Genomic DNA, 23,136 nt, shown 5'->3' with positions numbered 1-23,136 from the left:
CATCATTAAAGAACTCATCTGATTTTGGAAGTCATAACTCATAATATTACTAACAAAAGGATATTAGTAGAAGTCATCAAATTTGAATTCAACAAGGGTTTCGTGGTGTAGTTGGTTATCACGTCAGTCTAACACACTGACGGTCTCCGGTTCGAGTCCGGGCGAAGCCATTCTTTTGCTTGCTTTTTTGCCCACATGGTCTTTACATTACATTATAACTATTTGAGTAAAGACATAAAAGCACAATTGAAGTTATTTCGAATTTTCATAAAGACACCTTAACTTAGAGGGCGTCCTATAACCCCACAAAAGTATTGAGTATCTTTGTAAAAGGACCATTTTGACCCATTTTCTCTACTGTGAACAAGCGCGTGGTGCTCACTTTTTTTATTAATTTAATTTAAATTAATTTCTTCAAGTCCGACCCGACCCGACCCAAATCGTTTCAAAAAAGAAAACTCTTGTTCTCCATTTTTCATTTCTTAGTTTCTCTCATCATTTTCTTCAATCATAGGCATTGTTGAAGATCATCTCCTACAATTTTGATGTTTGTTGGTCAAATTTCTTGGAGAACTAGCGGAGTAAACAATGAATTGAAGATTAACAGGTTAGAATAGTAACAATAGCAAATCGTTTCAGCTGCAAACTAAAACCCTCATCAGCATGTATATCGGAAAAGTTGCTTGTGGTTTCAATGGAGAAGAATAATTCGTTGAAATCGATTGTAGTGGTATTTGGAGCCATGTCTTTTGAGTGGCTGGCGATTGGGTTTGTTTTCAAACCATGGATTGATAAAACCCGAGCTTCAATGGACAAGTCTCTGAAACATCTTGCGACCTCGCCACCGATCAAAGTTCAGAAGCTGGCAAGCCTCAGGTCGATGTTGATCCTCCCGAAAAAACAACTGATTTGAGAGTTTGGTTTGATTTTTGGGTTCTCAGAACTAAATAAAATTAAGAAGAAATGAAACCTCGGACAACTTTAAATTAGCTTTTTCGATTGGAAATTAAAACGAATTCCTACCTTATTGAGTTGATTTCATCAGTTCATCATAGAGTACCTATGACTCTTTTGTTGGGGAAGATGATAAATTTGAATGGAGTAAATAATTAATAAAGAAAATAACTAAAATGTGGCAGCTTTTAATTGGTTTTTGGCATTAAAAACGGACCTTCACGGTCAAAATGGTCCTTTTACAAAAATATTCAATACTTGTGTGGGGGTGATAGGACATCCTCAAAGTTAAGGTGTCTCTTTGAAAATTCGAAACAACTTCAGTTGTGCTTTTATGTCTTTTCTCTAACTATTTATCTCTCCTCCTTTTTTTTGTCATCTTTGCATAGTATATAAGACAGATTAAGCAATTGGTTTAATGCTTCTATAATGTTGAAACACCTAGTTAGTAAAGGCATGAAGAAATTGACAAGCAGACATTACTGTTGACTCTGCCTTCTTGACCCAAAAATACAGGAAAAACAAGCTTCTTTACAATTGTGTACTGAATGTGCTACCACAAGTATAATCCCATTCGCTTATTTATTTGTTGTCACAGAAACAATAGAACAGTATAGGGAACAATTTTTCTATTGAATTCTATTGCTAACTACTCTGATGAGTTACAAACATTATAGCAGGAAAATTTTCTAGAGCATGACTTCTAAAGTTCTCATGAGCTCAACTCGATAAAAAGGCTGGCCTGAGGATGTAATCCGGCATCTTTCAGGGACAAACTGAGCTTCTCTGCGCCATATACAGTGCGAGGGAAGTTGGATACAAGACTGTAGTTGTCAACCGCTAAGCATCCTAGAGAATCGACATAGTCATACAACGACTGTAATGTTGTAGTACAATGAAATCTCCTCTCCTTGCGTTCTCCAGTAGGAAACCGTACCAAAACCTGAATGATCCAAATTAAACAATAAATTAATTAAGACAACAGAATGAACACCTTTCTGTTCACTGAGGGATTCAGTTTCAGTTTTGCACTTTGTCCCCCCTCCCTCCATCGAGATATATGCATTTAACATGAACTTTCTGCTCAACCTTAAGCCAGTTCTACATACTTTCCAACCTTAAGCACTATAATCTTTTCTATTCAAAATCTTTGCAAACCAAATCACTCAACACCTGAAATCAACGAGACTCCATAGAAAACACTCTAGCTCCATGAATCTGTTCTTTGGAGCTAGAACATCCAATAGAATGAAACGAAATATTGGTAAGCAACAGCGGAGCATCAAGAAATAAGATCAGGCTAGAGCAGTTATGTTTCAATCTTACCGGAAAACCATGTCTTTCACCAAAATTTGTGAAAAAAAGGCAGCCCGGTGCACAAAGCATCCTGCTTAAGCAAGGTTCGGGAAAGGGTCGCACCCCAAGGGGTGTAATATAGACAACCTACCCTAATGCAAACATTAGTGGCTGCTTCCACGGCTCAAACCCATGACCTATAGGTCGAATAGATACAGCTTTACTAATGCTGCAAGGATCCCCTTCTTCACCAAAATCTGTAATAATGATTATTGTTTTGGTACAATGAAAACCAAGAGAAACATGATTACCTGGGTAACATCAGGACCCTTCTCAGGTTCAGGGCCCAATGACAATAGTTTCTCCTGGCGTATTTTAACTAATGCAGCTTCTCTTTCAGCAGCTTCATGTGCTGCTCTTTCCCGGGCCTCTTCTTCCTCCTTTCTTTTCCTTTCAGCTTCAGCAGCTTCCCTCTCCAGCCTCTCTTGCTCTTCTATCCTCTGGCGCTCTCTAGCCTAGTTAAGGGCAAACAGTTGATCAATGTAAAGCTTTTTCCCCTTCACAAAGTAACTTGAAGAGAGGAAAGGCATATTTGGAACCTAAAAGCACTTACTTGATCAGCTTCTAGTGCAGCACGATAAGCAGCATCTTGCTCCTCCCTCAAACGTATATTGTTTCTTCTTTCTTCTGCCTCAACCCTGGCTGTGACAAGCACAGGGGCACTTTCCTCGATCACTCTTTGCAGTACTGTAAGCATTTCTTCGGGAGATTTTGGCCCTTCCGCCTACAGAGTGTTGTTCACCAAAATAAGTACACAAGTTAACGGGCTAGTAGAAGATTCAATGAAGCAAGTTCATTTTTCTACACACACAAATCATTGAGACAAGTGTGCTTCCTTCAGAAAATAGTAGTACCAACTATAGTATGACAGATCTAGGTTGCCCTTTTCTTTTTGTGTGGGACTCTTTACCTTTTTGTGTGTGACTCTTATGTGGCAAATATAGCATCAATTGGTTTTTAACACATCAGGCCACAAGCCTAATAGCATTCTGTAGCTAGCTAGCAAAAGGGCAAAAAGTGGAACAAACACAAAACAAGGAAGCATATGCACTCGCACATAGAATAGATTAGTGAAATACACACAAACATGAGTCAACAGTTACAAAGTGCTAAATCATGTAATCTTTTTCGAAGTAACAGTGAAAGGGGAGAGGCAGAAAAGATAACCCCCCCCCCCTTTTTAGCATCGTGAACTCTTTCCAATTGACAGAGAACAAGGCAGCCAGCCATTCGATCCCAAGAAAACAATTATATTCCAGACTAGAACATTCACTTGCTTGCACAGGAGTATAATACTCAACCTACAGAAAAAAGGAACACAAACATGCTTAAGGGCATGAATGAAAAACAGCTAATAACATGAGAAATATACATTTTGCTCAATGAACTTGTACAGAAAATCCATCAATGAGGAATCTTAGAGCAGTAGCATAATCTTTGGTCTGTCTATTACTCCCTCCGTCCCATTTATGAGGTACTTTGACTCGGCACGGAGCTTAAGAAAGAAAGGAAGACTTTTAAACTTCTGGTCCAAAATGAATGATAGAAATTTGTGTGGCTGTAAATCATTTCATTAAGGGTAAAATAGATATTTTATAGTTAGATTGTTACTTTATATAGAAATGTGTCATTCTTTTTGGAACTGACTAAAAAGGAAAGTGAGTCATATAAATTGGGACAGAGGGAGTATTACCATAATGGGCAGACTCCTTTTCATAGGCTATACACAACAAAACAGAAAACATCAAGGTTTATGGGAAAATGTCTGGAAAAACATCGCACCAATAAAAATAAAATGTTTCACATGGTTGGTTGTTAGAAAAGCTTGCTTGACACAAGAGGTTTTGAAGAAAAAGAGGAGAATTGTAGTATCTACATGTCAACTTTGTGGGAAAGTAGATGAGACAAATAGTCATCTTTTCTTGCACTGCAAATGCAAATTCACTGCTCAGTTGTGGAATTTATTTCTTACCCTTACAGACACAAAATGGACCATGCCTGAGCACACTGCAGATCTACTCAGCTGCTGGATTAGAAGAGGTGGAAGCAAGAGCCGATGGTGGAAAATCATTCCACATTGCATCTGGTGGACTGTGTGGAGAGAGAGAAAAAGCAGACGTTTTGAAGATGAGTCCAATTCCATTCATAGAGTTAAATGGCATTGTATTGTATCTTTATTTTTTTGGTGTAAACAAACAAACATAGAGGAATTAGAGCTTGTAGATCTGTTAAGCTCTCTGTAAGTAGTTTCTCCCTTTCTCTCTTTTTTTGTTTGTTTTGTCCCCTTTTGAAGGTCTCCACTCTCCACTCTCCAGCATTATATGCTGAGGAATACAACATTACCCGTTTCAAAAAAAAATAAAAAATACCTCAGCAATGAGGAATATGACATGCACAACTTTCCAATAAACAATGAGGTCACTTTTAACAATTCATGCACAACTGATCCCTACAAAACTATTAACTAATCCTGCATTACTAGTCCCAGTGAAACTAATCCCTATCTAACTTTTCTTTTAACCAAACAACCCCTTAAGGTTGAAATGTTTGCTAACCATATTCAGGAGAACTGAAATGGAATCCAATAACTTTTTAGGGCACATAACAATGGCCAAACTAACCTTTCAGAAAGAGTGGATACTCTTGGGGCAGAAGAAGATGGAAGGAAAGACACTAATAGAAGCAATTTCAATTAATTGAAAGATATAAATATTGTATAGTGGATGGACATCTTTTATCAAATTAATCGCAATTGCCTCTAATAACAAACCGAGAATATGTTTTACAAGTGTGTGATGTTTGCTCCTTATCAAAAGAAAAACAGTGTGATGTTTTGCCTAGCATGCTGATTCTTCGGTCTTCGGACTCGTTTAGCCACAGATATTCTCAAAAATATTTGGAAAAAAACTTGGCAAATATTGTTTGGCGATACAACTTGCCATTATTTGGCAAATAATTTTGGCAAACAATCCAAATTCACAAATACTAGAAAAAACTAGTATTTGGGCCAAATTCTATTATTTGGAAACTTTTAAAAGCTTGAAAATTACCCCATACTTTTATATTTTATATAAACACCCATCATTTATAATTTTGGACTGAATTTCCGTCCTAGTTCATTGTAAAAAATTTATACAGTTATATACATATTTTATACAGTTTTTATCCGAGCTTGCTCTCTGAAGTCACTTTCAATTACAAGTAGTAATAGTAGTTTTTCGTATATAGATCAATGGTATTTTCCTGTTATTTTCTTCCTCTTTTTTCAGATTCATATTAATTGTGCTCGTTGACATGGCATTTCACGAAACATATTCATTATAAAATGATAATACAAACTTGTGAATATTTTTAGTAGTCTTATAGAACTTGTGGGTTAAATCATAGTTCTTTAAAAAGGTAAACAAACTACAAGGAAACAAGGTAAACAAACTACAAGGAAACAAGGTAAACAAACTACAGGAAACACAAGAAATGGGGAGAACAATATTGTTTACCAAATTGACCATACCATTTCAAACATTAAGTCCACACTTAATCATTATGAGAAAATATGTAAGCATCAAAAAGCATGCAGGTTTTCAAATTCACTGTGAATAAATTACTTGCATTCTCCTATTCTCACCTTAATCTCACTCCTTTATACAACCATGTGACTTGAAAACTTACTTATTGTACCTTTTAAATGAACATTATATACTCTAGCATTCCACCTTTACTATTATATTACTTCAATAGGAGGTTGTTTAGGTTTATGCAACTTATTTTGATACAAGTACCAAATAATTTCAGGTCATTGAGCATACTTAACCAAAAGGATATAAGATTGTTCATTCAAAAATGAAGGCAATGTTGTGATTAGCTTGCTCGAACTCGAGTGCGGGTGTCCATTTTGGGTGTGGATCTAGAGGTTGGATCCTTCATGATCTAAATCTAAAGATTCTGGGATACGGATATGTGTGCAAGAGATAGGAATTCGGCTAAAAATAATACAAAATTCTAAAAATAGAGTTATATGTTTAAATAATGACATTATGCGAAAAAATTACAAGGTCTTCCGAGGAGAATCCCAAAAGGATATAGAAGGAAAAGGATAGACATAGAAGTTTCTACGTACAAGCTATTCCATTTTCTTTAATTTCACCTTCGCTTTTGTTTAGATTTCAGAAACATAGGTATGCATCCCGAATTTCTCCATTGATTTTGATCAAAGATACAAAACTGGTTGACCAAATCCATTACCGATCCCACACCCATGTCGTGTCGACATGAGTGCAGCACCAAAAGTGAAGTCTAAGCAACTTATTCCATCGGCCTTTGCATGTAGCAAGCCATATTTTGAACCCGAGATTGTTTTATACTACCAATGAAAATGACACTATAGATTAAGAAGTGTGGATGGATTACCATAAATGTGTTGAGAAGATGGTCCATGTTGAAGCAACACAAGATGTACTAGTCATTGAGCTTCCCAAGTACAAAATAGCAGATGGGATGTTTGGTTGTGTTCAGGCTATTAGAACCAGAGACAAAAGGTCACCGGGTAAAGTGACTTGGTTTAGTTGTCTTTATAGCTTTCTTCGGTAATTTGACTCATTTATACTTATTAACCTTTAAATTTATTTTTCTATAGTTGAATTGGTGGCCGCTATTTGGTAGTCAAACTAGTTTGCCATGAAAGTATTAAGTCTAACTTGTAGCTCATTCGGATGTGAGTAAAATTGGAGTGTGTTTGAGCATGTGAGAAGAAGATTTATTATATTCTAATTTCTATATTACATTATTATTAGTATCTATCAGTTACGCCTTCCAAAACACTGGGTATGCCCAGGAATCACATTCTTTATGGGGAAAATGTGATCAAATTGAAGTATGGGGAGCTGGACTATTGGGCTACCAAGGAGGTCAATGACTCATATGGTCTAACTGTTTAGAGCTCAATCAGAGCATGATGGCCTTTTTTAAAGAGCCCCTGTGTTATCAAAGTATATAATGGAAAACAAAACAATTTTCTGGAAGGATAGGTGGTTGGGAAACAGAAATTTGGATGAGCTATTTCCTGAAATGTTTGCTCTAGCACAACATCAGAACAAAACAGTGGCTGAAATGTGGTCACCTCAAGACTGGGAGTTGATTCTCAGAAGAATGCTGAATGACTGAGAAATACCTAGACTAGTTCATCTTTATAAGCATTTGTAATCTTTCCAAGGGATGAAGGAGGAGGTGGACTTCTTGAGGTGGACTGGACATAATAAGGGGCAATACAACGTGAGTTCAGGCTATAAGATCATGAACATGACTGAGCCCCAGACCTCCAAGTGCCTTTAAAGACAAATTTGGAAAGTTAAGATACCTCTTAAGGTTGCATGCTTTACATAGCTGACAGCCAAAGAGGCTATTTTGACACATGAAAACTTGAAAAAGAGAAGTATTATCTTAGTTTCAAATTGCTGCTTATGTGGGGAAGCAGCTGAGACAGTAGGACATCTATTTTTACCCTGCAGAATTACTGATCCACTGTAGAAGAATTTTATCCATCTCAGAGGCATATCTTGGACAATGCCTAGCAAGAATGATGACACTCTTTCTATCTGGGAGGACGCTGGGATTGGGGTAAGGAATAGAAGCTAATGGAGGATCATTCCAGCTGCATATGGTGGAATATTTGGAAAGGATAGAAGTAGAACTCTATAGAAGATCAAGCAAGACTGTATTTTGCTATTATGTTTTTGGTGTGTAAAGAATGCCTCTGTAAATGCAGAATCAATCTAGAAGTCCTTGACTCATGCTACGATTTTCTTAGCTTCTTAGTCTTCATAGTTTTATTTTGTAGAGGGGTTTTCTGTGCTACCTAAATACTGGTTTACAATATAAAATTGTTACTTGTGGTCATCTATAAAGTCCAAAAATTATTAAAGGGGAAAAAATTTACAAGTGGGCTCTGGGAGGGTAGGGTGTAAGCATACCTTACCTACATTTGCAGGGTAGAGAGGTTGTTTCGTCATAAAGCGTTTTTTTTTAAACGTTTGAGCATTTTTCAGTAAGCAAGTCAATAATATAACTGCAGTATCAAACCAAATAATTTCACGGAAATTTCCAAGGCTAAGTAGGACTAATGGCAATAAAGTGCCATACCTGCTGAAGCAGAGCAATCCTCTGGTTTGTTGCAGCCATTACAACAGCACAAAAGGGAAACCTTGACGCCTTCAAGCTATTACTCATCTTGAAACCTTCACTAGCTCTAATACTCCCACCCCAAGCAACAAAGTTCTCATTAATAAACGCCACCAAATCCTCATTACATAGCGTCCTCTCACAAAACACAGGCGTATCCGGATGATCCGGCGAATGCAAATAAACAAACAGTAGCTTATACTCATTCCTAGACCTCTGCAATGCATCCATAAAACCTTCAGCAACAAAATTCGGCCTTATACTACCAAAATCCCTCTCGAAACACGCAACAAAATCCATAGCTTCTGATACCGCTGCAGATACCGACAACAAACGTGTCGACGACGACTCACCATTCCGTCCCGAATTCAGCCCAATCACACCTAACCCATACGATAGAACACCACTAACCGCCCACACGCCAAATCCAACCGCACCTGAAACTAACCCTAAACTACCTGAAATAATTGAAAACGGCAACGTAACAATCTTCCAAGCAAGCCCCGGCGGTCCACCGGCAGCACCAACAACAAGTCCGGTTTCTACATGTTCAGGATTTGTGCTAGAAGTAGTAGCTTCAGATGCATTTGCATCATTAGCAGCACGAGGATTGGAAGTGAAATTTGATAGCGCTAATTCGAGATCCCAATTATGTGCGGTGAGAATCTCCGCACACAAATCGGGATCATCGAGTCCAGTAATCGCTTGAAAATAAGCTACTTTATCAGCTACATCGCCCATTTCTGATCTCTCCTACTCGAAATTCTTCCGATTATGCTAACAATTTCTGAAGAAGTTGAAGAAGTTTAGGGTTTTGACTACTACCTGTTCGATGAAATATCCAGGAGAAAGTGAAATTGAGAACGATGAAAATGATTCATTTATATGCAGAAATACCCCCGACCTTTCTTGAGAATAACAAATTTGCCACTCCCTGTGTTTTTCAGACGTAAAGATAAGAGGCCAATCATGCTTAATATGACGTCGTTTGATTTTCTATAAGAACGTCATCGTATCACGATTCGTTCCTATTTATATGTATCATTTTAGACTTCACGTCCCTTAAAAAACTAGTTAAGTTTGTCCTTATACCCTTATTTAGTGATCTCTTAAAGTCAAGTTTTCAATAAATGAACATAAATTAATTCATTTTGATTAATTAAATTGACCAATGAACATGAATTAATCATTTAGTTTCTTATGTAGGTCAAATTCATACTTTCAAAGCTAATAACTCTCAGGGATAAAATAGGAAGAATAATGTCATTTCTATATTGTTTTTGTGAAATGACAAATATCAAGAATCATCTATTTTTAGTAAGAACGACATATAAATAGAAACAGATAGATGGAGTATTTATCGTCATAATTAAATGATGGTGTTTGACTAGATACAAAATCTTAGAATGAAGGGAGTTTGTGTAAACTTGTGATCTAATTACTCCCTTCGTTTCTATTTAGTTGTCATCACTTTAGGTTTCACGCCCCTTAACAAATTATGCTAGTTTACTATTTTATCCTTATTTTTAGTGTTCTCTTGAAGTCAAATTTTCAATAAATGAACATGAAATTAATTTATTTTGATTAATTAATTTGACCAATGAACATGAATAAAATAATTCATCTCAAGAGTAAAATAAGAAGAATATTATCTTTTATGCATTGATTTTGTGAAATGACAAATATTAAGCAACATCTATTTTTTATAAGGACGACATGTAAATAGAAATGGTGGAATACTTATAAATAATTGTGTGCTAATAAATAGTCTCATTAAAATTAAAATGGAAAGTTTAAAATTGATTGAATAAAGAAGTATGATATTCTTTTTTCAATCAAATTGCAAAGGAAACTATCGCATATAATTTGGGAGAAATAAAGTATAATTTAACCATAACTAAATTTTTAAAATGTATATGCATAGTTGCAAACAACCAAATGCATGTCATTTATTTATTGGTTAGATATAGACATTAATATGAATAAGTAAGGTTGAAAGATTGAAAAATAAATTATTTACAATTACGAAGGAATGATTTTTACCTCAACTCGAGAATATTAAAAATTCAATATCAAAGTGTGAATTGCCCCCTCTTGATCACTATTTTGTTCTTGGGACAAACAGTTCATATTTTTTAGATAATAATAGATGGATCGTAATTTCAAAGAAATTGAAATCGATTATGTTTTTCATAGTTGATAGTACTAGTTTTTAATAATGGTAATAAGTGTCAAAAGTGATTTCTTCTGGGCTAAAGGCGTAGTCATAATACTGAAGAACGAGTTGCATGTCTCAGCAAATGTTCGTTGCAAATCGAGGGATAATGATTTAGGAGATCATGAGATTTCGATCGGTAATACATATAAGTTTTCATTCAAAACAAATTTTTGGGGGACAACTTTATTTTGGTGCAAAATGTGGTACAAGAAATATCCTAATTCTGAAAAATATACTGAGGCTAGTTTTGAGGTTTATAGTTCTGAAAGTCATACAGAACATTGTGATCATATGTGTACATGGGAACTTCTAGATAGTGGTATATATTCATATGATCCATATAATAATAGATCTATTAAAGAATATGATTGGAACAATTAATGAAATTTTAAGCCTAATAAATATGATATAGTCTCGCTTTTTAAATGCGCTTCGATGTTGTGATAGAATATGAAATAAGAATATTGAGTATATTATAATAATACGTTGACAAGAATATTTTTTTAAAAATACCAGGTGTATCCTACTATTTGTGAGAGTTTTTCTTATCCATTTGTTGATCATGTTTTAGGCTACATATTATGTTATCCTTGTTAAGAATTTGGGAGGAATTTTTTTTTTATTATGCTATGTTATTCTTATGAGATTTTTGTTTGCCTAGAATAGTAAAGAAAAGTACATAAATCTGATTAATTTAAAGGATGGTTTGATTGTGGTATTAGAAATATATTAATTCTAGAAGGGAACACAATCTCATATATAAGAACACCTATTAATTATAAGTTAAATTGTAACAATAGAAGGTACCACAATTAGTCAAAATCACGTATGAATCATCAGTGGCGGACCCAGAATTTTTGCTCAGGGGGTTCGAAGTATAAAGAAGAAGTTCAGGTGGTAATGCAAGTGCGCAGTGAGCGTAGTAGCCCCTCGGCAAGCTCTTTGTACAAGAACCATAGATATTTCATTGGTTCATAAAAGTAAAGACTAAGCTAATCAAAGATATCGAGAACAAAGTTGCATTGATAAGAATTTTAGTGGATCGACTGTATTACATAAGTTAATTCCTAAAACACATGAAAATTAAATGATGAAAAAGGGAGCGAGACGGGGAAGAAAAATATTTACCTTATCATGCTAAATTTAACTCACTTTATCATACCGTATTAAACATTTCTTTTTACTTTTATCATGCTCCATCGAGCATTCTTAAAATTTCTTGTGCTTTTTATACTTTTATTTTGTAATGTTTTACTTTATATTTCACTTTTTAAAAATTTTAAATTAATATCCATTCAATCAAATATTACTATGAAAATCGTCAAGATTCTCTAAAAGTGAGAATAGAGTTACTAATATTATAATGCATATTATTAATATAAATAAATATCATCGTCAACTTTTTTAGTTCATATAGTTCAATTTACTAGGTTAGTCATAATTTGTAAAAAAATAAATAAATAACGAATAAATCAAATAAGTTTAGTTTTCATCCCACTAAAATAGAATTAAAAATATAAAAGAAAATTCATGAATTCTATTAAATTAATATTTTTAAAAGGACGTTGACGATATTTAAGTTTCTTCATTCAATTACATCTAATTTACATTTTTTTTAAATAAACTATATTTCTATCTCAATTTCAAGTTAAATATAATTCATCATTTTTTTAAAAAAAGTTATTCAAACATATATAAAAAAAAGAGTTACGTTGAAACTAAATGAATAATAGATATAAAAAGAATAAAATATAAAAATAAAAAGAATGTGTCTAATAAATTTAAACAAAAATAAATTAAAAAGAAGAAATGTTGCCATTGGGACTTGAACCCATGACATTAAGCCAAGTATGTCCTTTGTTCTCAGGGGGTTCATTTTAATATATATACACATAAAATCAGAATTTGACGTTATATATACAATGTAATTTTTTGACGAGGGGGTTCGGGTGAACCCCTGGGCTCTACCTAGGTCCACCCCTGTGAATCATTATTGAGCACAAAAATTTAAGAAAGAATTTTAAACAATGATACATCAACTAAATATACACAACAAACTAAGCATATATAATTTTATTTCTTATCGAAGTAATGTATCCATCTTTTTGAAATATATCAAAAGATATTATAGCCGGACATAGCAGTGGCGAATTCAGGAATTAAGTTTAGGGGGTTCGAAATTCAAAGAAGAAGCTCATGTGGTAATGTAAGTGCATGGTGAGCGTAGTAACCCCGACATGTTTTTTGTACAAAATATCTCATTGGTTGATAAAAGTTAACACCAAACTAATCAAAGATATTGAGAACAAAGCTACGTTGATAAAAAAAATTAGTGGATCAGTTGTATTATATAAGTTAATTCCTAAAATACGTGAAAATTAAAGAATGAAAAAGGAATTGAGACGGAGAAGAAAAATATTTATCTTAACCCGCTAAATTTATATTACCTTATCGTACCGCATTAAGCATTTCTTTCTACTTTTACCCTACTCCATTGAACATTCCTAAAATTTTCTTGTACTTCTTATACTTTTATTTTGTAATGTTTTATTTTATTTTGCATTTTAAAATTTTTTAAATTAGTATCCATTCAAACACATTACTAGGAAAATTATCAAGATTCTCTAAAAGTGTGTAAGTATAGATTTACTAATATTATAATGCATATTCAGAAGATAAATAAATGGCATAGTCAATTTTTTAGTTCATGTTTAATTTACTAGGTTAGTCGTCACTTGTTGGAAAAAAAATGACGAATAAATCAAATAAGTTTAGTTTTCATCTCTCTAAATAGAATTGAAAAAATAGAAAAGAAATTCCATGAATTCTATTAAATATATAATATTAAAAGGATATTGACGATTTTTAGTTTCTTCATTCAACTACATCTAATTTATCTTTATATATATAATTCATCATTTTTAAAGAGTTGTACATAAAATTATGTTGAAATAAAATAACAAATAAATATAAGAAGAATAAAAAAAAGTGTGTCTAAAAAATTTAAACAAAAACAAATTAGANAGATGATCCAAGCCCAAAAGTTGAGCCTAATTCCATGCATTAAAAAGGGTAAAAATTAAGAGAAGAGGAGTTGTTGCACATGGGATTCAAACCCACAACGTAAAAGCCACTGCCGAACCCCTTATCCATGGAGCCGAAGCTTCTCACTTGTTTTAAAGGGTTCATTTTAATATATGTACACATAAAATTAGAATTTGCCCCTATATATAACGTAATTTTTCGACCGAGGGGGACAGTGACAGACCCAGGATTTTCGTTCAAGGGATTCGAAAAATAAAAGTATAAACGTGAAATAAGTCTTTGGAAATGGAAACCTTGAATTCTTATGGGTTTAAAACCAAACTTTTAGCACATTTTTTAAAGTAAAAAAAAAAAAACTAAAAAAAAGAACTAAAAATTAAAAAATAAAACTGAAACTGAATAAGAAAAAAATAAAACACTTTCATTGGGATTCGAACCAGTGACGTACATCATAATTTTGGGGGTACTTGCCACTGCGCCATCAGTTTCTCTTTGTTATTGAGGGGGTTCAAAATATATATATCTACAGAAATACAGAAAATTTACCTTATATATACCGTGTAATTTTTTGCTGAGGAGGTTCGGGTGAACCCCCTCGATACAACGTGGGTCCGCCCCTGGAGGGGGACACAACCTAGGTCTGCCCTGACTGCTGGAGTATTAGTACTATTATTATTGTTATCATTAACTTAATTAGGGAGTACTATTATTCATTACTAATATTCTTTTATTTGGAATAAATTATTGGAGGGTATAGCTATATTTATGTGTTAGTGGAAGAGAAACTATTCTTTAGCACGATTCCTAAGGGGAATGTTTGTGGGTCCCCCCTTTCTGACCAAAGAAAGACTTGATTATCATTAAAATATTTATGTGCAATAATTCACTATGCGAATAACTTAAAACTTTTTTATATTTTGATGCACCTTAATACTTATAATAGTAAAATTTAATGCAATGATATAGTAAAAAGTTAAATTGCATCAATGTAAATATGTAGTAATACATATTACATATAGCATGTTGGGAAGATTTATAAGACTATATTTCTAAGTTATCATACGGAGATTGCTATGACAATTAATAACATTATCGAAGAGTCCGAACAATCAATATATAGAGATCTATCTTCTCCGGACCTTCAAAAATTAAATTGGACCTTCAAAAATTATATTGGATATGTTGTTGTACCAGTATCTCAATTTCCTCCTAAAATTACATCCCAATATCCATTTGATGATTCTCCATCTCTACTTTGCTCACTTATGTTTGAAACTTGCTTTAAATCTTCAAAAGGAAACAAAATCCCTCCACCTGTTGTTGTACTTGTAGTAGTAGTACACTCTTGCAAATAATCTTGAATAATATTATTACATTCATAGCCACCATCACTAGTACTACTACTTCCAATTAAACCATGATCCAAATTACTAGAGAATAAGTAAATTGAATTTGGATCAGACATACTAGGCATGATTGGCATAAATGAATTATTATTTGGTACTTGGATCAACTCAGAAATAATCTTGAAATCAGATGAAAAATCCAAGTTGAGATCTTGATCAACCCCTTTATTATTAGGAGTATTATTATTAATATCTTGTATTTTAGGAGAAATAAGATTATTTTTCATAATATTATTGGATGATGATTTCTTGGATTTTCTTGAAACTCCACCAATAGGAATGTTCCTAAGAGATCCACCATCAGTCCAATATCTTCTACAATTCTTGCAAAAAAATCTTGGTTGAGAAAGACTATAGTTATTGTAATAACAAAACTTTGTGTTTGTTGAATTGCACCTTGGACAATTCTTCAAAGCTTGATCATTTTTTTGTTGTTGTTGTTGATGAGGCCTAATTTTCCTTGTATAATTTGTATTTTTTGGTACTATTATTTCATCCATAGATTTCACCATCTCCTAAAAAAAAGAAGGAATATTTTTTTAAAAAAATGAGTAAAATTATAAGATCATCATAGAGGAGTAATAAAAATTGAATCTTTATTCTTTGTAGTATGTACTACTTTTTTTTTCAACTTTTAAGATAATAACAAACTTGATCTTTTTCTCTTTTTTCAACCTTTACAAAATCTCACATAGATAAAGGGGGAAAAGTAAAGAATTACATCAAACTTTTAAAAAGCACACAAATTCAATTTGTAGCAAGAGACACAACAATATATATTTATATAATGAAACCAAGATTTCATAAAATATTAAGTGAAAAGGCAAAATTTTTAAAAGTAGATAGATCTATATTTCTAATTTTTGGAGCTTGTACCTGAGGCCATTGTGAAGTGTCCATTGATGAAGGAGGAGGAGGATTTATTTAATTTTTTGGTGAAAAAAGAAAAATTAGTAGCTTTTGAGAAAAAGGAATGTTTGAGATGGTTCTACTTCTATGTGCTTTAGCCTTTATGTGTTTATAGAGAGAAAGAGAGTGCTTAATATATGTCCTTCACTCTAACGGAAGACTAAATAGGAACACGTGATACAATCTTATCCGTCAATCCGATATTCAATAAATGTCAAATCAGTGGATAAGATTATGACAAGCGTATGCTCGTTAGTATAAAGGGTATATATGCTCTAATTTTTGGATGGTAGGAGCACCAATATCCCAAAAATATAACGGAGGATATCTACGTACCATTTACGATATTTCAGAATATATTTGTCCTTTTCCCATGTTTAATTATTAGAAAATGACATTTTTTCTCTTATTCTATATTGACTATAGTAGTTTATTATCAGTTGTTAGTGGAGGAATTATATGTCCCTGCAGAATGCAGAGAGAATAAATTTTCATTTATAACTTTTGTGGGTGGTTATAACTTATATATAAGTTTACTCTTATTTGTTTATTTATTGTTTTTATAATCATATGGTGTTCAAGTGAACATATAAAGGTTGGAAATTAGGGGCAGGTAGGTAGTCAAACTTTTGTGCGGGAGAGGCGTGGGCTAGTCTTTTCTTTTTATCTTCTTGTTATTCAGTATTCCTTATGTTTCAATTTATGTGACATATTTTGTTTTTCGAGAGTCAAACAGTTTAAGTTTGACCAAGAATTTGCACATGAAACCTTTGATTTTTCTGAAATGAAATTTATATATTTGTAAATTAAGTAAAAAGTACTATAAGTCACAATAATTGACAATTCAAAATATTTAACAGATATAGGAAAAATTTACGTTCAAAGATAAACTTATTTGAATCTTGAAATTTGAAATGTGTCACATAAATTGGGACAGAGAAAATAGTACTAGTTAGTATTCACATAGTATGTTTTTCTTTTTCTATATTTTTACTATTATATATTACTTTATTTGCTTAGTTCATTTTGTTATTTTAATTTGTTATCGTTATTTTTCTTACAATCCTATTTTGATTACACTTTTTTTAAGTCGACGATCAATCAGAACTAATCTTTCAATTTTATAAAGACAGAGGTAATAATTAGGTATATGTATGTATATCCTACCCTCTCCAAATTCATTTGTAAGATTATATTAGGTATACTATAATTGTTCGAGTTAATTTATGCATATTTCAACTAATTTTACGAAATATTTACTTTCTTGAATATAAATATATCGAATAACTATATCGACAAAAGACTTGCACCTAACATTTTTTTCCTCCCTTGTCATTGTTTTATTTGTTTATTCTTAGCGTATTTGACCTAATTTTATACAATAAAAAATCTTACACTCTTTTGAAATTAATTATTTCAGTGTGGAAAATATATGGACGGATTCAATGTGAAGGATCTAGGTGAGGTGTTATCCTGCTTGTACATATATTGTGCAAATCTTTTTATATTTCATGCAAAGAGTGTGAGGGAATATTATCTTGTCTGCCTCATATCCTCCATAGTGGGACATAGGACAAGCTCTCATGTTAATTATCAATAAAATAAATATTTTGAGCTCGGAAAATGAAATCGCCTTCAGTATATATATATATATTGAGGAAGATACACATAAATACATGTATTTTTGTTAACAAATACACTAAAAAAGGTAGGGAGGTGAGCGAGATAGTCATGTATCTAAGATATATACGAATCACACTACATACATGTTTCTGATTTGATTTGCATGTATCTGGGATACCATATACTTAGGAGAGTGGCGAGTGAATGAGAGGGAAGCGAACGAGATTTGTTATGTATCTCATATACATACAAATACACTTTGATACAGTGTATCTTGAACAAATTACACCTAATTTTGACACCATGTATCCCGAGATACATGTATCTGCGCATATCTGGACGCACCAAAATCTAATAAGATTCGTAATTGCAAACTACTCCCTCTGTCCCTAATTACTTGTCCACTTTTGAATTGACACACCTATTAAGAAAACAATGATTGACATAGTGAATTTGCCATTTTACTCCTATTAATTATGAAGTGAATGAATTGAAAATTTAAGATTTTCAAGAAGTTCTACCGTTTCAAAATTAACTAATTGATAGGTAAAAAAATTTGTCCTTTATTGATTTCTCAAATGGACAAGTAAAAAAGGAAAATTGGACAAGTAATTACGAACAGAGAAAATATCATGTATATAAGTAAATAACTCTTAGACCAGTGGAATATCGTGAATTTCCCTTTGTTTTTAAGTTTTTGTGTCATCACGTGCATCATTGTGCAAGTTTCCTGAAATTTCTTGAATTATTACGTTGACATTATATATATTGAGAAATTCATTAAATATAAAGGAATATTTTATTGGAAACCTACCAACAAAGTCGATTTTTTATCCAATGACAAAAATGAAACATGCTTAAGCTTTGCTGATAAATTATCTATGTTTATTTGAGATTTATGAGAACTCATATATTTCAAATTTTAAATACGTCTCTTTCTACTATATAATTCAATAGTACTATATATACTTGACTAAAAAGTTGAATAATGTGATAAAAAATGATGATATACTCATAGATATAGTAATTAGTACTAGTTATACTAAGTCCATTATTAGATCGACTGCGTCAAAAAGCATTTTGGCACTACTTTAATTTCTTCGTACATTAACTAAAATTGAAGCATGCATATTCGATATTCATATTTAAGCCTTGATTTATTTAAATTCACATCGCATAAATAGATCAACTTAATTTATAAATTATTTATATTAAATATTAGCCTTTATTATGTTGTTGCTAGCAATTAATGCCACTATCTTTTAGTCAAACCAAAATTATATACCAAGGTTAGATAAATCACGATATGTCTGCATGATAATATAACATGTCACCTTAGGAAAACAAATACATATAAGACGTATATATAAGTCGAGTGTGACAATATAAAAAAGGGACCTAATGTTAGTCAAACAAAAAACATGCACGTACAAGTGTGACTCGTATATCGTGTTAAGACAATGAACATTTAAACCAAGAGAGGTGTCGAATAACTAGAAGTCCTACAATAAATACTTATTTGCATGCGGTGTTTAGATCAAATCATGTAAATTTTACTATAGTTGAGTTATTTGATGGGGGTATAACATGCATAATAATTAACTATAGGTTGAAAAGTCCAAATTCTATGTACAAACACATGTTATGTATGATCGAGACAACCAATGTGGGACCAATCTTATATGGACGGTACGTTGTGGATATTGGGCTGGGCCTAATAGGAGACAGTGCCAGTAGTGGTGAATTGTAGGGCCCAAACATTAAAACCAAACTAACAACCCAAAAGGAATACATATAACTAGGCCCAACATAAGTATAGTTTCTCAGGATAAAAATCCTAACCATATTGTCCTTGACTCCGTGTGGTCAATATCGAGTTCATTTAAACTTAGTATTTTCAATACATAATAGAAATTTATATACAATTTTTGTACGAAAAACGTAGTAACAAATACAAATAATAGATATGAATTCATAACTTTAAATATATATAGAGTATTTCAACGTTAAAAACTTTAAAGATTGAATCATAGAATTTAAATTATGAATCTTCCTCCGCTTGTGGGCCGGTGGTCGATGATGATGCCACGTGATTATCTACCTTCATACCACGTGGAACAGTAGTAGACTGTTGAAGAATCAACTTTGGACTGAGTTCCATGGAATTGGTTCTTATGGGCCCTTAGTGATGCATGTTGGGCCAAGTGCCCAATGGCTACTTTTGCAAATAGGGCCATTAGTACTCTAGAAAGGCCAAGTATGATACCAAATAAGTTATTGAAATTACATTTCTTTTATCCAACTCACAAAAATTGCATCTCCAACTACAAAAAATTAGTATAATTCCACTTGTGGAGTTTAAATAGGTTGACTGTTTATAGATCTTACCTCTATCTTGTGAAGGTAGAAAAGTGATTTTCGATAGACCCTCGACTCGACTCTCGTCTCTAAGGAAACAACACAATAAAGTAAGGAACCATGGAAATTGGAATCATAGCGTACGATGTGGTAGAATTGGTGAGATCCCTCCTTCGTTAATTGAAAGTTCTTGATTCAAAGTTTTGAAAAAGGAAACAATTGTTGGTACGTAGTGTATTCTCCTTTAAAAACTCTACATGACGCGGATCAGTGTTTTAAAAAACTCTGTTGGGACTCGCCTCGGGAGTCGCCCTAGGGCAGGACTTTAGCAAAACGCCTCGAGACTCAAGTGTGGGGCATAGTTCTGTAAGACTTACGCTCTAAGCGCCCGACTGTACGCCCTAAGCATGCGCCAACGCACAATGCTCGAAGCTCGCCTAATAGATCTTACACAAATTATGTGTTAAAATCTTTAGTTAAGATTGTTGACCCTCATAGTTTTTGAATAATTGAATGATACATAATAATTTGTAATCTATAGAGATAAAGAAGATTGAGAATAACTCAAATAACAAGGATTAGTATCACATATTTCCTATTTGCTAACACTGTGAAAGTAATTATATATTACGTAACATTTCTTTTATAAATACGTCGCGAAATTTTACTCTTTCACTTATCATTGTTCTTCATGGTTTTGTCATATGTCTCAAAATTATTATATTTTATTAGCTATTTGAAAGTAATTTTATGTTTATTCATGATGGAGTGATGTTTTTATTATAATACTAGTAAGGCTATTAATTATTTTCTTTTAGGGGGATAAATCGTTTAGTATGACAAAAAAATATTTTTGAGAAATTATTTTATTATTAGAATGTTAAGATATTAGATTATTTATACTTGTATAATCGTGTTAGAACTTTTATTTTCTATTAGTTTATTTAATCATATTCGTAATTATTTCAAACTATTGATTTATTTTTATAATTTTGTGTTATTATATTATTATACTATAATATAAATTAAAATTTTAAAGATCTATAGGGCTTACGCTCCACATCTCGAGGCTCACGCCTCATCCTATACTAAGTAAAACGCATCGTCTCACGCCCCCACCTTTTAAAACACTGACGCGGATATAAGTTAGTCATATTTCAGATAACAAATACGAAGAAGTTACAACTGGAACCTTATGTCATAAATTTGAATTCTAATGGACGCTTTATTATGGTAGGCAAACCCCTGTTAACCATATAAATAAACTTAATAATTCACATTTTCTTCTATAAAAAAAACAGGCCATAAACTCGAAGCAATCAACCCCAGGTTTATTATGACATAAAAATTGATTTGTCTAAATCAAGATATATTCTTTAATATAACAAAACGTCTTTTCCATCAGACTAAAGTAAAATACTATTTTAGAACACTAGAAGTATTTCATTCTGAATGAAACAAACATAAGAAATATACGAGTTATCAAATCAATCAATAAAGTTAAAGTTAAAAAATACAATATCAATATGATTTATTTCAAATTAGATGGTCTAAATCAATATTTTTTTTAAAAAAATGAAACATATAATTGGCAATCATTTTCAATTAAAATCTCAATGTTTCCTATAGTGTGTGTCAGAGATTTTTTAATGGACCACAATATCTTAGGGCAAATCTATGAATGGGGTCTAATTTCTTCCAATATTTGCCACATTGGCATAACATTCCAAACAATTATTCTTAATTTTCATTCATATATATACCCCTCACCCACCCCACACCACATGCATGATATCTTCTTTCTCAGTCCAATGAGATGATAGAGCCCACTTGAAAATACTCATGGGCTTGGGCCTCAATGTTTTTCAATTTTGAGGAAATTTCAAAAACAGTTAAGACTAGAATCATCATCTGGTTTCTTAGTTAATGTTTCTCTAATTACAAATCATAGCTATAGTAATGTGTTATGAAATTAATAGATTGTATATTCCAAAATTTTATATGTTAATTATATATATACGTCTGACATTTAATTTTGTTGATTGACGTAATAAAATCTATTTTAAAATAATATTTTTCACAAATCAGGATAGTATATTGAGAAAAGGCTCAAATGTGCTATCGAATTTTGAAAAAATGTTCATCTATGTCATTCGCTAAAAGTTTGGCTCATCTATGCCATTTTTTTATTTGAGAAAAAACTCATCCATGCAATTATTTGTTAACGGAAAATAGTTCCGATTTTGCAAAACCATTTTTTACACGTGGTCAATTATGATTCGGCCACGCCATTAATTAAATTATTTTTTAAAAGAAAAAAAGCTCAAATATGCCATTGAACTTTGAGAAAAGGTTCATCAATGCGATTCGTTTAAAGTTTGACCATCTATGTCATTTCAATTAACAAATAATGGCATGGATGAGCCTTTATCTCAAACGGAAATGACATAGATGAGCCAAATTTTTAACGGATGACATAAATGAGTCTTTTCTCAAAGTTTGATGAAGTATTTGACCCTTTTCCCTAGTATATTTCCTAAGTACTTATATTTCTCGTAATTATGTATTTGTATACGTCTATTTGTAGTACCGTGATTTATAATTGTATTTTTTATATTTTTTATACACTTATAGTTGAAAGTATCCAATTTAAGCTGCTGCCTATGTAATGATTTGTTTTTTAAAAAAAAAATATTTAATACATGTATGATTGACCAATTTTGTGATTAGATAAATCAGAGATTTGTGTTTTGTATTTATGATAATCGATTAATTGTATTTAGCTTGTACATATATTTCTCAAATATTAGTATATGTATACGTCTGAATGAATTTGTATTTGTATTCTTGTGATTTTTTTTCTATTTCTGATAAAAAAAATTATACAATTGTGTTTGCATGGTTTCAATTTTAGCTCTTGCTTTAATGATAATTTACATTTGTACATGATTTGGACGGAGAAAAGCAAATTTTAAAATTTCAATTACGTGGTTAAGCAAACTTATACTACTTAATTACTCATTATAGTTATAGTTTGCTATAATTACCACTCGCGACTAACGTTAACCATTAATTACGTGGGCTGACTTTAAG

The 23,136-nt window shown here is 32.3% G+C and overlaps 3 protein-coding genes and 1 non-coding gene across 4 annotated transcripts in view; 1 reads left to right on the top strand and 3 right to left on the bottom strand.

The window, feature by feature from the left end:
- LOC125842141 (serine/threonine-protein kinase BLUS1-like) overlaps positions 1–23,136 on the bottom strand; it is a 287,074-nt gene that overhangs the window by 227,407 nt on the left and 36,531 nt on the right. The window lies entirely within an intron of this gene.
- Positions 97–170, top strand: TRNAV-AAC (transfer RNA valine (anticodon AAC)). The gene has a single exon. It is a non-coding gene; the product is annotated as a tRNA-Val (tRNA).
- On the bottom strand, positions 1,502–9,323 carry LOC125842148 (plant UBX domain-containing protein 10-like). Its single transcript, XM_049521378.1, has 4 exons — positions 8,446–9,323; positions 2,864–3,034; positions 2,562–2,765; positions 1,502–1,897 (listed from the first exon to the last, which is right to left on the bottom strand). Exons 1-4 carry the CDS (start codon positions 9,223–9,225, stop codon positions 1,667–1,669), a joined length of 1,386 nt encoding a protein of 461 aa, XP_049377335.1. The 5' UTR covers positions 9,226–9,323; the 3' UTR covers positions 1,502–1,666.
- On the bottom strand, positions 14,909–15,658 carry LOC125842174 (dof zinc finger protein DOF3.7-like). Its single transcript, XM_049521409.1, has one exon. It carries the CDS (start codon positions 15,651–15,653, stop codon positions 14,946–14,948), a length of 708 nt encoding a protein of 235 aa, XP_049377366.1. The 5' UTR covers positions 15,654–15,658; the 3' UTR covers positions 14,909–14,945.

Source organism: Solanum stenotomum, chromosome 10, assembly GCF_019186545.1.
Source record: "Solanum stenotomum isolate F172 chromosome 10, ASM1918654v1, whole genome shotgun sequence".
Lineage (NCBI taxonomy): Eukaryota > Viridiplantae > Streptophyta > Magnoliopsida > Solanales > Solanaceae > Solanum > Solanum stenotomum.
The sequence above is the reverse complement of the archived record's forward strand: the minus strand, read 5'-3'. Positions and strand labels throughout refer to the sequence as shown.